Source organism: Mus pahari, chromosome 6 (assembly GCF_900095145.1).
Source record: "Mus pahari chromosome 6, PAHARI_EIJ_v1.1, whole genome shotgun sequence".
In the NCBI taxonomy this organism is placed as follows: Eukaryota; Metazoa; Chordata; class Mammalia; order Rodentia; family Muridae; genus Mus; species Mus pahari.
This window is the reverse complement of record NC_034595.1, coordinates 23865595-23883153: the sequence shown is the minus strand read 5'-3', so window position 1 is coordinate 23883153 and position 17559 is coordinate 23865595. Positions and strand designations below refer to the sequence as shown.

General features: G+C 37.1%; 1 protein-coding gene across 1 annotated transcript in view; it reads left to right on the top strand.

Moving 5' to 3' along the window:
* Positions 1–17559, top strand: part of Megf9 (multiple EGF like domains 9) — a 102260-nt gene that overhangs the window by 35788 nt on the left and 48913 nt on the right. Inside the window, exon 2 of the mRNA XM_021200136.2 lies at positions 13487–13688. Coding sequence (XP_021055795.1) covers positions 13487–13688 — 202 coding nt within the window. The remainder of the gene's footprint in view (positions 1–13486; positions 13689–17559) is intronic.

The window sequence follows — 17559 nt, the reverse complement described above, 5'->3', positions numbered from 1 at the left end:
TGTCTTTTTATTGGGGAATTGACTCCATTGATGTTAAGAGAAATAAAAGAAAAGTAAATTTTGTTTCCTGTTTTTGTTGTTAAAGTTGAGATTTTGTTCTTGAGGCAGTCTTCTTTTAGTTTTGTTGAGGGATTACTTTCTGCTTTTTCTAGGGTGTAGATTCTATCTTTGTGTTGGTGTTTCCCTTTATTATTCTTTGAAGGGCTGGATTCGTGGAAAGATATTGTGTGAATTTTGTTTTGTCATGGAATACTTTGGTTTCTGCATCTATGGTAATTGAAAGTTTTGCTGGGTATAGTAGCCTGGGCTGGCATTTGTGTTCTCTTAGTGTCTCTATAACATCTGTCCAGGATCTTCTGGCTTTCATAGTCTCTGGTGAGAAGCTTGGAGTAATTCTAATAGACCTGCTTTTATAAGTTACTCGACCCTTTTCTCTTACTGCTTTTAATAATCTGTCTTTATTTAGTGCATTTGTTGTTCTGATTATTATGTGTTGGGAGGAATTTTCTGATCCAGTCTATTTGTAGTTCTGTAGGCTTCTCGTATATTCATGGGCATCTCTTTCTTTAGGTATGGGAAGTTTTCTTTTAAAATTTTGTTGAAGATATTTGCTGGCCCTTTAAGTTGAAAATCTTCATTCTCATCTACCTCTATTATCTGTAGTTTTGGTCTTCTCATTGTGTCCTGGATTTCCTGGATGTTTTCAGTTAGGATCTTTTTGCATTTTGCATTTTCTTTGATTGTTGTGTCCATATTCCCTATGGAATCTTCTGCACCTGAGATTCTCTCTTCCATCTCTTGTATTCTGTTGCTGATACTCACATCTATGGCTCCTGATTTCTTTCCTAGGGTTTCTATCTCCAGAATTGTCTCACTTTGGGTTTTCTTTATTGTTTCTACTTCCCTTTTTAGGTCTTGGATGGTTTTGTTTAATTCCATCATCTGTTTGGTTGTGCTTTCCTGTAATTCTTTAAGGGATTTTTGTGTTTCTTCTTTAAGGACTTCTACCTGTTTAGCAGTGTTTGTCTGTAGTTCTTTAAGGATTTCTGCCCATTTAGTAGTGTTCTCCTATAATTCCTTGAAGGATTTTTGTGTTTCCTCTTTAAGGGCTTCTACCTGTTTAGTAATGTTCTCCTGTATTTCTTTAAGTGAGCTATTAGTGCCCTTCTTAAAATCTTCTACCACCATCATGAGATATGATTTTAAATCAGAGTTTTGCTTTTCGGGTATGTTGGGGTATCCAGTTGTGGGCGTACTGGGTTCTGATGATGCCCAGTGTTCTTGGTTTCTGTTAGTAAGATTCTTATGTTTGCCTTTCACCATCTGGTAATCTCTGGTGTTAATGTTCAAGCTGTCTCTGGCTGGAGTTTGTTCCTCCTGTGATTCTGTTAGCCTCTGTCAGCACTCCTGGGAGTCCATCTCATCTGAGTCCCAGTGGTCACAGCACTCTCTGCAGGCAAGCTTTCCTCTTGCAGGGCAGGTATCCAGAAGTCTGGATCTCTGATCTTCCTCCTGAGTCCTGGGGTCAGAGCCCTCCCTGTAGGCCGACTCTCCTCTGGCAAGGAAGGTGCCCAGAGGTCTGGGTCTCAGCTCAGCCTCCTGACTGAGGATGAAGGCCCGAAGGGACCCTGTCCAAGAAGCTCTGTTGCTTCTGTCACCCATGTGCTCTCCAGTGATCATGAGGTCCTGGGTGTGGTAGGGGTCCTTCAGGGTGGAAAGTCCTCTGGCTGGGTTCAAGGCAGGGTTGACACAGAAGATGGCTGGGCTGGCCCCGACCTGAAAGAATCCCAGGCTCTGTTAGGGTGTGGGTTCCTTTGTCCCTGTTCCTGCTGGCACAAGACCCTCAGCGATTCTTTGGAGCTGATGTTGCATTCGACCCACCCGTTATCCAGAGGTGATCCCGAGGTCCTGTGGCATGGAGAGTACTCTAGGGCCCTTGGCGGCCTCCTGCCAGTTCAGGGGGAAGATGGCGGGGCTGGCCCTGACCGGAAAGGATCCTATTATTTGAATTTTAAAATGTTCCTTATCAGGCTCCTTATTTGGTCATAGTTCTAATACAGGATCTCACATTGTATTGTGTGTCTCTTCTTAGGCACCCCCAATAAGGAACAGTTCTATCTGATATAGTCTTTTGTGACCTGGATACTTTCAAATAATACTGATCGCTAATTTTGTTCAATATTTGAGACTGAGTTTGTGTGTATGCCTGTTTGTACACAAGTGGTGTGTGTGTGTGTGTGTGTGTGTGTGTGTGTGTGTGTGTGTGTGTGTAAACCAGAGTTTCGTATTAAGCACCTTCCTCAGTCTTTATGGGCATAGCCTATGTAGCTATCCTAGTTGTCAAAGTAACTGTCAGTCACTAATTTTATTTCTATTCTTATTTTTAATCATTACCCTAGATACTAATAAAGTTTCTATTGTTTTTATTTTCATACTGGGGATTGAACCCAGAGTCTTGTACATGCTAGCTCAGTAAGCACTCCTGTTCTTGTGCTAGATCTCCAGGCCCTGTGATTTTTTTTTTAAGTTGAAAAAGGTTATTTCTAAGCTGGCTTTATAGATCATTTGAAGCCATGGACAAAAGATTATTGGTATTATGCTTTAAGACTGGGTACCTTCTGTGTTATGGCCAGCTGTTCTGAATATATACAGCTTTAGCATCTATTTCCTTGAATGGAGACTGAAAGCTTCACATATTTCTCCTAGCTCTTTGAGAGGCATTCACTGTACATATTGAGTTTACTCATGAAGCCCCCAATCTGGGTACCCCTGCTACATTTTCTAGTCTTGTAAGAACAAACTGTACCAGCCTTGCTTTTGCCAGAGATCTCCTGGTAAACACAGAAAAGAATCCCTAGACTTATTCTGCTGCCTCAGCTGCCAAGTTCTCCCACACACTTGGTGAGCCCCCTCTTGATGCCAAGTTCCACATCTTGCTGTTTTCTATCATCCTATCTTATTAATTAGAATTTTACTGTAAGCAAGAGCTCTCCCTTCAACCTATTTTTTAAAACATATTTTTTTATTTAGATCATGTGGCCCTGTGACATTTGGTTGTTTTTAAACTGCTAGCTCTTTCAAATCTCTTTTTATATGTTGTGATGTTGGAGTGAAAAACAAACCAGTAAATAAATGTAGTAAGGACAGAGAGAGTTATTTGTAATTATACAAATAGTGTAACTGTACTTAACAATACCTAATTCTAGTCTTAAAAATGTTAAAATGTAAGTTTTGTTATATATATTTTGCCACAATTAGAGAAAAAACTTTATATCAAGGAACTAAGAAATCAATAAGAAAATTGTCCCTAATATCCATCTAGTGATATTTACCTCTTTATATACTGATCATCTTTGAATAAATATTTAGCCTTGTGTATTTATAAATACAATTCAAATTAATTTTGAGTTAAACTCGAATTGTGTTATATAATTTATTGTTATTCTAAAAATTAAATCACATTGTGGTTCATTTCCTATGATGTTCTATAGTTAAAAAAATTATTTTGTATAGCCTCATAAGGTTGTTTCATCGTCGTATTCTCCTCCTCCTCCTCCTCCTCCTCTTCTTCCTCTTCCTCCTCCTCCTCTTCCTCCTCCTCCTCTTCCTTCTCTTTCTTCCTCTTCCTCCTTCTCCTCCTCTTCTTCCTTCTTTCTCTTCTTCCCTCCATCCATCCCTCCCTCCCTTTCTCTCTCTGCTCCTCTCTCTCTCATATGTGTGTGGGCATCTGTGTCATTGTATGTGTTGGGGTGGTGCAGTTCAGAGGACAACTTTGTGGTCACTTCACTCCTTCCAACTTCATATGGTTTTTAGGTATCAAACTCAGGTCATCATGTTGCTTGCTCGTCAGTTTATAAGGTGCCTTTTGAGAAAATAAAAATGAAACCGGAAAGTGTAATTAAAACACTTCTTTTATTATCTTCCAGACCCACACGGTTTTTGAGGTCAGATCTCGCTATATAGCTCTGGATGTCTTGGAACTCACTTGAGATCATAGTGGTCTCAAACTTACAAATTCTCTTACCTTTGCCTCTAAAGTGCTGAAATTGAAGGCATAGGCCACCTCCACCAGCCCTTTTATATATATTTCATACAAGATTTTGTCATGTAGTCCAGAATGAACTGAAACTTGTGAAGTTTCTGCCTTGACCTCCCTAGTCCTGGGATTTCAGGACATACTGACCTTGCTAAGAAAGCAGTGAATTAACGAATCCATGGAGTCTAGTTGGGTATCTATAACCAGAAAAACCAGTAAGTACTTTTAATATAATTGCTGTATGTGATACTAGGGATGGAGCCTATATATTGGAGATAAGTGCTTATCACTGAATTCCATCTTCAGACCTGAAGCCATCTTAATATGACTGGCTTTGCTGAAAGCATCTTATTTAGGCCACTGGGTGTCAGCTATTTATTACTCTATGACAACAAATCACCAGAAACCCCAGAGTCTTCAAACATAAATTAGTGGTTTATTTCCATTTCTGGAGGAGTTTGCTGGGTTTGGGGAGGCTTATTCATTATTTTAGTTTGCTTTTCTGTTGCTGTGATAGAACACTGACCAAAATGAACTTGAGAAGGGGGGAGTTTATTTTATTTTACAGTTCCCAGGTCACAATCCATCATTGAGGGAAGTCAGGACAGGAGTCCAAGTGGGAACCTGAAGGCAGAAGCTGAATCAGGGACCACAGAGAGTATAGCTTACTGGTTTGTTTATGTTTTGCTTCAGTGACTTGCTCAGCTACTTTTCTTATATAGCTGAGGACCACTTGCCTAGAGATGATCCTGCCCACAGTGGGTTGGGCACTCCCACATCAATTAGGACAGTCTGGTGGAGACATTTTCTCAGTTGAGAGTCTCTTTTTCCTGATGACTAATTTGTGTGAAGGTAAAAACAAACAAAAAAAGTAGCATACCCATGTAGTTGCATTGTTGCATTTAGTCGAAATAGAGAGTCTAAGATGTCCTTGTTCATGTTTGGTGCCCAGCTGGGGATGAGTGGATAGCCAGCTTTTTAATCTGTCAAATTTCCTTAATTTTTTAAAATTAGATTTATTCATTTTGCTTTATATGTGAGACTTTTGCTTCAGTGTCTATATATGCTCTATGCATGTGATTGGTACCTGCAGAGGTCAAAGGAAGTCATCAGATCCCTGATAAGTGAGGTTAAGAATGGTTCTGATCTACCCTGTGGATGCTGAGAATTGAACCTGGCTCCTCTGCCAGAGTAACATGTGCTCTTAACTGTTGCTCTATCTCTCAAGCCCCCTGTTTGTAGAATTCCTTATTGGATAGTCATTTAGCTCAGGTATCTGACCTAATTTAATCTGTCCCAAATTAATGAAGCAGAAGATGTAAGATGCTATGAGACCAGGTTTGGAACTGTCACCTCACTTATGCTACATTTATAAGGTCAGATGGGGGTTCAAATAGACTCTTTCTTTTGATGAGTAATTACAGCAACATCACAGTGCAAAAGAGGTGTTGACACAGGAAGAATTCATTGGGAATCATTATTATAAGGATCTACAATGATAGGAACACAATGAAAGAATTGGAATTGATATATTAAGTTCTTAGTAAATAAAGAATTGTTAGGAAAAGCGGGTATAAGAATGTAGGTAGTAATGATACATGTGCTTAACATGTGGGTTTCTGGGCTCATTGCCCACACCCATCCCCCACAAAAGAAGAAATAACAAAAGGTTAAAGAGGTAAATTGCGGATGAAGGCTCATGTTTTGCATCAATATTTTTTGAGAGAGCATTTTCAGAAGTTCAGAAAAGATTATAGAACATTAAAGAACATGTGATGAGGAAAGAGAACCAAGTCTGTATTTTAGTTTGAAAAATTTTTTTTGGAAGATAAATGGTTGTTATATGGACCAGGAGATTAAGGAAAATATGTTTTAGGTTCTTAGAGTACATATTTAAAGGTAGAAAAAGGTGTAAAAAGTGCAAGATTGAAAAGGTGTGATTGGAGGCACTGAGTATAGGGCAGAGTCATGAAAGAGCTGGGAGAGGCTGATAAAGAGCACAGTTGGGGAACCAGTAGTTCATCTTGAAGCAGCCAGACAGTTGGAAATTACAGAGAAAGGCAAGTAGACAACAAGAGGAAGAGAAATATTCTGTGTTCGTGACACTGGATATAAAATTATTTGCATTTCCTAACAGTAGTTTTAGACTTCCTAGGATTTCTATGTAAGTAATTTTCTCAATTATAAAGCAAGGTTTTATAATCCAAAGGCAGAATATGTAAACAAAGATAATATAACCTTTTATTTACTTACTTTGTAATGATGCATGATAATGGTTAGGACACACGCATAAACACAAATGTATACACACACACATACACACAAGGGGAAGAGGGGAAGGGGAGGGGGAGAGAGGGAGGGAGAACATAGGACTTATCAAAGGCCACAGAACTAGGAACTAGCCAATGAGACCTAAAGTATGACTTTAAGTGGTTATGGCTTTGTCTAATAATATTTGTTAATTTCTCTGGTCCTGGATAGTTATATGATTTATTTCTTTTTCAGAGTATTAGATTTCTCACTCACAATCCCTATGTCTCAAGATTGCAATGGATAACAAAGGAGACCATTTGTGTTATTTCTAAGGTTATGTCTGATACATGTAGCAGATGCTCAATGACTAGTAATATCATTTTCATTATTGGTTGTAAAGGCTGGCTGTTACCTTTTTAGAACTTGTCATCTTGCCCCATTAATTAGATGAATTTTCCTTGAACTGTGGAATAGTGGCAATGAGCCAGAGGTAAGACACACTAATAAGACATACTTTAGCTATGAAAAAGAAAAATTCTGAAAAAAATTCACTCCTTTATTCACAAATATTTAGACTAAAATAAGTTAATTTTTACTATAAAAATTGTGGTTGGGAAGTTTTGTGGCTACATCTTTATTTTTAAAAGGAAATTTTGGAGCATATCTTTACAAGTAGTGTCTTAAACTTTTACATTTCTGTTCTGCCTGTTTTAACTCAAGAAACTCACGAGATTTAACATTGTTTGCCAGATTTTCAAATATTTATGACCATATCCTAGCATAACATAAGCATGAAATGTAATTTGAGTATCAGTACTATGTTAAAATAAGTCACTTTATTAAAGAAAAATCTGGTGATTGTTACTTTTCTTTAAAATGAAAACTTTCCAAGATTTATTTTTTTAAATATACAAAAATAAAACATAGTCCTAATAAAAAGTACAGTTTGAAACACAGGATACCAACAAGAAATCAGGCCTATGGTCAAAATATAAGCTTTCAGGCTTACATAGTAAAAAAAAAAAAAAAAGCCATCTTACTAAAAGTTATCTCTACAGATTCAGTGCAATTCCCACAAAATTCCAACATAGTTCTTTACAGACCTTGAAAGAGCAATTCTCTAAAAAACTAAAAAAAAGACAGGTTGATCAATGGACTAGAATTGAAGACCCAGGAATGAACCTACATACCTATGTACACTTAATTTTTGACAAAGAACCCAAAACCATACAATGGAAAAGGGAAGCATCTTCAAGAAATGGTGCTTGTCTAATTGGATAGATAGCTGCATGTAGAAGAATACAAGTAGATCCATATTTACTCAAATCCAAGTGGATCAAAGACCTAAATATAAAACCAGATATACTAAATATCATAAAAGAGAAAGTGGAGAATACCCTTGAACTCATAGGTACAGGAGTCAAGTACTTGAACAAAACACCAATGACTCTGGCACTAAGATCAGCAATTAATAAATGGGACATTATAAAACTGAAAAGCTTCTGTAAGGCAAAGGCCACCACTACCAATAGAACAAAAGTGCAGACTACAGAAAGGGAAAAGATCTTACCAACCCTACATCCATCAGAGGACTAATATCCAAAATACATAAAGAATTTAAGAAATTAGACAACAACAAAACAAATAACCGAATTAAAAAATGGGGAACAGATCTAAACAGAGATTTCTCAACAGTGTGATATTTAATGGCCAAGAAGCACTTAAGGAAATGTTCAGTATCTTTAGTCAACAGGGTAATGCAATCAAATCAACTCTAAGATTCTATCTTATACCTGTCAGAATAGCAAAATCAGAAAATCAAAGGACAGCTACATCATGGTGGCAAGCAAGAGAATTGCATTCCTCCATTGCTAGTAGGAGTGCAAACTTGTACTGTGGAAATCAATTTGGAAGATTCTCAGAAAACTGAGAATAGTTCTATCTCAAGACCACTCCTAGGCATGTATCCAAAAGATGTTCCACTATACCACAGGGACACTTGTGCAACTGTGTTCATAGCAGCTTTATTTGTAATATCCAGAAACTGGAAACAACCTAGATATCCCTCACCTGAAAAATGGATAAAGAAAATGTGGTACATTACAGAGTGTAATACTATTCAGCTATTAAAATAAGAACATCATGAAATTTGCAGGCAAATGAGTAGAACTAGAAAAAATAGTCCTGAGTAAGATTACCCAAACCCAGAAAACGCACATGGTATATACTCACTTATAAGTAGATATTAGCCATAAAGTACAGGATAACCATGGTACAATCCACAGACCCAAATAAGCTAAGTAACAATGGTCCCAAGGGATGGTGCTTGAATCTCACTCAGAAGGGGAAATAAAATAGACATCAGAGGTAGATGGAGGGAGAGAACTGGATGGGACAGGGGGTAGAGAGGGGAAATGGGCTTTAGATGTGTGGGTAGAGAGATCTGGGGAAAGAGAATGAAAATTGGTTGTGGGGAGTGCATCTCTAAAAGAAGTCAGAGACATGTGACAGGGAGGCTCCTGAGAGTCTATGGAAGTGACCCTACCTAAGATTCCTAGCTGTGGGGGATAGGGATATGGAGCCTGAAGAGGCCATCTCTTGTAGCCAGTGGAAGGAGAATACCAACAAAACCTTTGATAAAAATTTGTCCTGCCTACAAGATGTACACAGATAAAGATGAAGCAGAGATTGAGGGAATGGCCAACTAATGACTAGCCCACCTTGAGAACCCATCCCATGGGAGAGAACCAATGCCTGACAGTATTAATGATACTCTGCTATGCTTGCAGACAGGAGCCTAGCATAACTGTTTTCTGCGAGACTTCATCCAGTAACTGATGTAAACAGATGCAGAGACCCATAGCCAAACATGGGGTCTTGTGGAAGAGTCGGGGAAAACTGAGGGAGCTGGAGTGGTCAAAGTCATCACAGGAAGACCTAACTAACTTGGGTCCATGTAGACTTACAGAGACTGAACCGCTACCAAAGAGCATGCATTGGCTGGACCTAGGTCCCCTACACATATGTAGCAGATGTCCAACTTAGTCTTCACGTGGATCCCCTAACAATTAGAAGGGAGGCTGTTTCCTACTTTTATGCATGCCTTTGGATCCCTTTCAGCTACCTGGGCTGCTTTATATCCCAGAGTGGTTGATACCTGAGCTTGGGTGGGGGTGGGAACTCTGAGAAGTGGGGAGAGTGTCTGAAGGTGGGACTTGGAGGAGAGGAGGGAGGGAGATTCTGATCAGAATGTAGAGTGAATAAATAATGAAAAAAGAATCGCTTGATATACAGGCATGGAATGTAGTATCCTTTGATTTTGTCTGTCCCCTTCCATCCCTCCTCAGTGTAAGAAACCAGAGAAACGGTTATTGTAGGCTTCTTGGAAAATGGTGACATTGTATGTTGGACACACTGAATACACCCCAAGTTAGTATACTTAAATTAATTTTCCTAGTCTTTGTATGAACTGGGGTAGACTTTTTAAAAAAAAATCTCAAAAGGAAATAAATGTATAAAAAGTGAGACGGGAATACTGTGATCTTCCTCTTTCACCTCTCTCTACGTAATAGCCATTGTAATCCTAAACTTAACTTTTTGTTAGTTCAAGTATATTTCTTAGTATCATTTTGGAGTGAAATGCTTACTTTATGATCATCACTTTATTATTATCAACTTAACATTCTCTTTTTTCAGAAATGTACATAGTAAATAAACCAAGGACAGCTTTTCATTTCTTTATTCAAATCTTTGATTTACTGCTTTTATAGTTCTTTTTCTTCTATAAAGTGCTAACACACTGTTCTACAAGGTTGCTTGAACTTTTGAACATCACTAGTAATTCTAAGATTTATAACATTCAGGAAGGACTTTGAAAGGAAGTATATGAAGAGGGCACACATTTTCTAGGTCCCACTAAGTTGCCTAGGTTGGCCTCAGATTCATGATTCTCCAGCCTTAGCATGTAGAACAGCTTGGGTTATAGGTATGTAGAACCACTACAAGCTGAGCAAAGACATAGATGGTAAAAGTTGGATGGAGAGAAAAAATGCAAGTATGTAGAGAGCCCCCAAAAGCTTAGTTATATATTCATGAAGATAATTTCTCCCAGAATAGGTATTTGCATATAAAGAAGAGTTATGGGACCTACAAGATACCCTCTTCCCCTGCAAAGACAAGAAAGTTTCATCTCTTGATATTTGGTAAAGGAACACTGGAAGAAATATGCTGTTGAGTATAGATTCAGTAATACTTTCACATAAAAATCTTTCCATAAATTCAAGTTCTCAGGAAATACTGCCCTTCTCTGAGCTTTTATATTCTTATTTTCAAACGCTTAGAGAAGTTTGGCACCAGATTTTAGGTTTTCAATTTTTTCAGGGTTCAGATCACTATAGTACAATGCTCTTAGAAACTAGACAGCAAAAGGTTGCCTACAATAACAGTCTGTCTGTGAGCATTGTGTTACTCTTTCGAGTTATGGCTCTGTAGAGTTTTTCCCCTAAAACTTAAAGACTTTGGAAGATAGTCTGCTACTCACTTTATAAATAGTATTTCATATTCAGTTCTTAGAAACTTAATGGGCTTTTGGCATTTCATCCATACTGCCCAGGATTAGCTTCTGTAACTTCTTTATCATAGTGTCTGCCCTAGTGATTTACCATTAATGGTGTTATTAATGTATTGCTTTGTATTGCTCTGGTCTTTATTGCTTTGTATTGCTCTGGTCATCTGTGATTCCACTTCATTAAAAGTCAGTACTTCCCCTTTTGCCTTGGGCACCCAAAAGTTCTTCATATTACATGAAATTGTGTATATTTTTCATTTTCATAAAAATTTCCACTAAGGTGATTGCACTATTTTTGTATTGACTCCTATCTTGTTCCACTTGAATGTCTAGAACTGTGAGAGGTCTGAGAATTTCCTTACAAGCTAACAAACTACCTTGATATAATGAATGCTCACAGTTTTTGTATTTATTGTAGTTGCTCATATCTCATTTAGCATTTCCTGTTTTATTGAGGACTGTCACTGAGATAGAGCCCAAAAATCTGAGCTATAGTTTAAAAGATGCATATACCCTCTCACATTTGCTTTAGCTTCCTTTCCTTCATTGTTTTGGAAAGATTATCATGATATTGCATCATTGCTTTTCCCTATCATTGGATTTTTTTTTTTGCTCAAACATTTCACTCACTCTATTATGGCTAGGATGACCTAATACCATAATACCAAGGGTTTCTAATCAAATCTGGGGTGTATCATTTCTTATTCCTGAAAATTCTCTCTTAAATCCTTCTATTTGCACCACTATATCATAGCCATATATATGAGTATTGCATGTAACTCACTGTATATAGGATATTGTAACAGTACTAACTTTGTTTTCTAAATATTGTTCAGAAATGATCATACCCATAGAGCATATCGAAGCTGTGGCCTATGAAATTATCATCTGAATTACATTTGTGCTATTCTGTGCAGTATCACCATTCTTACATTCACCATTATAGTACCTTACACCCCTTTCTGGGACTATGACACAAATGCTATTAGTCCACACTGTTTACAGATGAAAAAAGGAAAGCAGTGTCTTGCCTGAGGCAAAGTTAGTAAGTTCTTAGACAGGATGTTAAATGTTAGCTGACTGCTTCTACAGCCTCTTTGCTTTATTGCCTCGTTAAACTACTCTTGTATGAGAGTTACAGGGAGGAAGTATATTTTCTTTCAGTGTTGAAGTAAACTTTAGCTTTTGCTTGAATTTTGGTCTAGCAGAGGTCTTGCCACGATAGGTTGCAAAGCTTCGTTATATACAAAAAGATTACCCAGATAACAAAGTGTGTGTGTGTGTGTGTGTGTGTGTGTGTGTGTGTGTGTGTGTGTGTGTATGTGTGTGTGTTTACTGTGGCTTGCATCCAGGTAGGAAAATGTTCCACTGAGTTACAACCCCCAAGCCAAAAGTAAGAATCTCAATTTTTAGGTAGAGTTGAATCCTTTCCTTTATCTTGGAACTGAAAAATGTTTGAACTCTCCATTAGGTTTTATAGTTCACTACCAATGCTTGAAATATAAAAAGAAAACAAATTATCCACTAGTATATTCATTACATCTACAGATCGAAAGGAAATGGAAGAAATGATCTGATATCAAAGCTTAGAAACTGAGAATATATGGGCGGTTGGCCAAATGTGGATTTTGTGAGGAGTCCTTTGTTTTTACTTGTGCAGATATAGAATTTTTAAATTGTATTTCTTTCTCTAAACTACAAAATTCAACACCTTTATAACTTTATAACTGTTTGGGAATGGAAGAAGCTGATCTGTAGAATATACACATAATTTTTTCCTCCTACAGTTCATTTAAAGGACACATTTTGTACTAGCTGGCAAAGTCATCCATTAATATTGTATTAGACTCTGTTAAAAATACTTTCCCCTCGCTAACATGAGGAGAAGTACTAGTAAAACCCTCCTAAATGCGTGTTTGCATTCAGAGGTTAAAACTGGGGTCTTCTAAATCATTTTCATTCAAAGAACTGTTTTAAATCTACTTAAGAAAACATTTAAGTTTAAAATAACTTAATTTAGAATAGAGAATTGAATTGTGATTGGTTTCTGATCATGGTGAACTGGTACTTCGTTCTCTGGGCTTATTGTTTACTTTCCTCCCTTTATAGTTTAATTCTCCATTTCTTCTTTGATCGAATATTGAACTTGTGATTCCAGCTATGACACAGTTTTATATGACCTTGTATAACTTACTGGATTTAGTCACCTGAGCCTTAAGCCTTTGCTGCTCAGGGTAGGGTTATTTATTATTTAACATATTGCCATTTCCAGCATGTCCTGCAAGTGTCATGCAGATAAGCCTGCTCTTAGAAGCCTTTAGTTCAGAACATGCATGAGTACACACACACACACACACACACACACACACACACACACACCCCACATTGGCTTAGAATATGCAAGTAGACAGTGAAGAGAACTGCAGAGGAAATTGAGAATGTCCGCTTTATAATAATTACGAACTATACATGTGTTACAAACTCTGCTGTATATATCTCCTAATTTACATAAACCACATAGTCTAATCAGCCAAAACTAGAGTTACTCTTTTCTAGCCCTAAAAATTTATCACAAATGTTTTTTTTTTAACAAAAACTGAAGTTTGATGATGGCTTTCTTTTGTTTTCAGAGCATATGTGTAACTGTTCTGAGGTTGGAAGTTTGGATGTAAAGCGCTGCAACCAGACCACAGGGCAGTGTGATTGTCATGTGGGTTATCAGGGTCTTCACTGTGACACCTGCAAAGAGGGCTTTTACCTGAATCACACTGTTGGTCTCTGCCTGCCATGTCACTGCAGTCCACACGGAGCTGTTAGCATCCTGTGTAACAGGTAAGCAGCAGGGTGTGGACAGGAGGTCTGCTGTAGTTTTCTGAGGAGAAACTGTGTTGGGAAACTTGGAGGCATTGTAAGAAGAGACTAAAAGGTGGGGATGACTAAGACTTCATATATATAATCACAGAAGAAAAAAAGGCTACCCTGTGGAGAATCAGTTATTTAATTAAAAGAGAGAACCACTGTGATACAGATTTATACAATGTTTTGTATACTTTAATTCTGCCACATTGTTTATTTGTTTTTTTTCTTTTTGATAGTTTCTCTATGTTTCCTGAAATAAATAATGATGAAAGATTCTGTTCATTGGAACGGATTCCCTTTAGGCATTTCAAGTGGAATATCTTTATCTATTAACATATGTCTGGATATTAAGGAAACATATTTTTGGTTTACTTTATTCTATTATCAGAAGTCTCAAATTTCATATACCCTTTATTGTTGTTGTTTTATTTTGCTTTCTTTTTGAGAAATAGTCATTGTATTTGTGAGGAGGGTGCATGCCACGGTACTCATGGAGGTCTGAAAACCACTTACAGGGTCAGCTCTCTGCTTCTACCATATGGGTCCTGGGAATTGAGCTTCAGTAAGTAGACTTTGTGGGAAGTACCTGGACCTTCTTACTGTACCTTTTTAAAAAAATTTTATTGGATATTTTATGTATTTACATTTCAAATGTTATCCCTTTCCCGGTTCCCCCTCCAGAAACTTCCTCTCCCACCCTCTCCACCTGCTTCTGTAAAGATACTCCTTGTCCCACTCACCCACTCCCACCTACCTACTCCCACCTTCCCGCCCTGCCATTCCCCTACCATGGGGAATGGAGCCTTCACAGGACCAAGGGTTTCTCCTGCTATTGATGCCAGACAATGCCATTCTCTGCTACATATGTGGCTGGAGCCCTGGGTCCATCAATGTCACTAAAATAAGAGTATTTTCCAGTAGCACAGTGCAGTTCAGAAATGGCACCAGATCTTCCCACTCCTTGTAATGGAATATTTTAAAAGAACTTTTATAGCTCCTTGGTTAAAAACATGCTTTAAACTAAGTGGGTGGTGATAGCACATGCTTTAATCCCAGCACCTGGGAGACAGATAGGCAGATCTCCAGATTTGAGGCCAGCTTGCTCCATGTAGTGACTTCCAGGACAGCCAGGATGATGCAGAGAAACCCTAAAATGAAAAACAAACAAACAAACAAAAAAAAAAACAAATTGGTAAAGTGATTTAGATTTTACTAATAGATATTTTAGATGCTTTATAAATCATATTGTGTTATTGTGCAATATTACATAATGTACTTATATTACAATATAGAAAAGAATTTGATTGAGAAGTTTATAATTTGAAATAACAATGCTGAATATTTATGATTTTTAGTAACTTCAAAGTTTTTCTTAATCTTCATAGCAACTCTTTATATATAGATTAGTAAGTCGCAAAAATATAAAGTGGCAACAAAAGAATTCCAAATTAGGCTTTCCAAGTCCAAGTCCTGGATTTAACACCATACCTCATATCACCTATAATAAAAAGATTAATAGTCTTTTTTGATATTGAGATACCTTCTTCTTCTTCTTTTTTTTTTTTTTTTTTTGAGAAAGGGTTTCACTATGTACCCCTGGCTGGCTTAGAACTCTTAAAACAGACTGTCCTCAAACTCATGGAGTTATATCTGCCTTTGCTGTCTCTATATCTGCCACTTCTGCCTCTGCTTCTCAAGTGCTGGGATTAAAATGGTGTGCCACTATCACTGGCTCCATGTAGTACTTCCTTACCATGCCCCAAATACAAAGCCATACAAGTTACATTCACTTTCTTTTATTGTTGTGCTGGCAACTGAACCCACGATCTTGTGCATGCTAGATGGGTACTTTACCACAGAGTTATATCCTTAGCCCAACACACCTACAATTCTAAAACTACAGGATGCTATGAAGTAGACAGTAACATCGCTATTCTTATTACATTGCAGGTTTGACCATTTACATGGGTAGTAACTGGTAACACAGAAAGTTCCTGCTAGAATACCTGTGTTCTAGAACCAAAGTACATATTCCCGTCTTCTGTGATGGTACATCTTTTCTCAGAAAATCAAGTGCTGAACCAAGAGAGTGAGCATTGTGTTTTTTAGATCTGATATTTGACTAATACAATCAGAGTACTTGCATTGTTAGAGAATTTCTGGGTGGAGGGAATAGGGGATTTTCAGGATAGCATTTGAAATGTAAATGAATAAAATATCTAATAAAAAATTGAAAAAAAAAAAAAGAATTTCTTCCAGTTGTCTTCTGATAATCAGACCTTTACCCTGGTGAGGTAATTCATGCTAAATCAGAGCTAATCCCAGTGTGTTGTTAGTAGGTTTAAGAGTTAAAGATCAGCCCTGTTAATAGATATCTTATGTGATGTTTAATTGCTTTCTCATTGCATTAGCACAGTGGAGTAAAAGAAAACTGACTTTTTTCTTTTGTCAGGAAATGTAATCTGTGTAAGACTAAAGGCATAGACTACTAGACAATATCACAAACAAGTGTCTAAATACATGCCTGGTTTGTAAGCAGAACACTTTAGCTACCAAAGGCACTGCTATGTGTCTTTTGGGGTATGATTTAGGGAAGTAGAAAAATAAGACCTTATACAGGGAGGGAGACCCAGAATTCTAGAGAATTTTCTAAAATAATGCAAGAAGATGAGAGATCTCTTCTCTTAAAGCCAGCTAAAGTATTTTGTCTTGGATCTCCCTGTTCTCATTAAAAATGAATAGAAGTAAGAGTTCTTTCCTGACTCACACATTGAAGGTCTATGGAACAAACAACTGACTTTAAAAATTCATTTTCCCATTCTCTCTGTCCATATGTTTTAGTGGGAGTTGCTCCAGTGAGGGTAGATTTTGCCTCTAGGAGCCAGATGTGGATTGAGCAATGTCTTTGTATGCAAACACAAAGTTCTCTGTGTACTGATAGAAGGTCACACCCTTGTGTTACTATTGGTGTTCTAGTGTGTTTAACTGGAAAAAGTTGGTCTGCACCATCTGAACTTTTGTATTATTTCTTTTGGGTCACACTCCTAGCATTTTCCTGATTCAAATTTTGATGTTTCATTAATTAAAGACACAATATTTTATCCAAAAAAGAAGTCTGCTAGTAATGTCCTGAATTTCACCATATATATTTCTTAAGATATTGTCATATCTAACTTTAATGCTTTAATAAGAAGTATCAAAACATTCATACCAAATTAGAAAAATGATTCTGTATTTTATATTATCTTAGTGAGGTAATTTCTATAATAATATAATATTCCTCTCCTGAAAATCCATTTTTGGTGCTATATAGTATGTCTTAGAATATATATTACTTTGCTTTTTCAACTATTGAAAAATGTTCCAGACCAGAAGGCTGATTATAATTATGTCATCAATGAAGGCCAAAATTAATTTTCGATAGAAAAATAACAGTGGAATTTTTAAAGATAATCATAGTGGTCAAAAGTAGGTATCCCTTAATCATAGTTTGTTCATTCCAATAAGGATTTATCCATTGCTAGATAGTTTATATCTTAGAAGGTAGAGTAAGGTCATTATACCAAATGGCTTATGGAAAGAGAAGTTGGAATAAAAAACTGTGACTCTCAAGTGGTCAGAGATAGTCTTATTCAAAACTAGGCTCTGAGAATACTGAGATTTTTGTGGGAATAAGGCATAGCTAAAGTTATCTGGAAAGTGTTATCTGTTTTGTATTTAAAGATTCCATTTTGTATCAGGCACAATTTGCCCTCCTAGTCATCTAATTATTAACTAGATAGCAGCTGTAAGCAAATGAATGGGAAAAAAAAAAACCTCTTTCCAGCTACTCTTGACCTTTGTA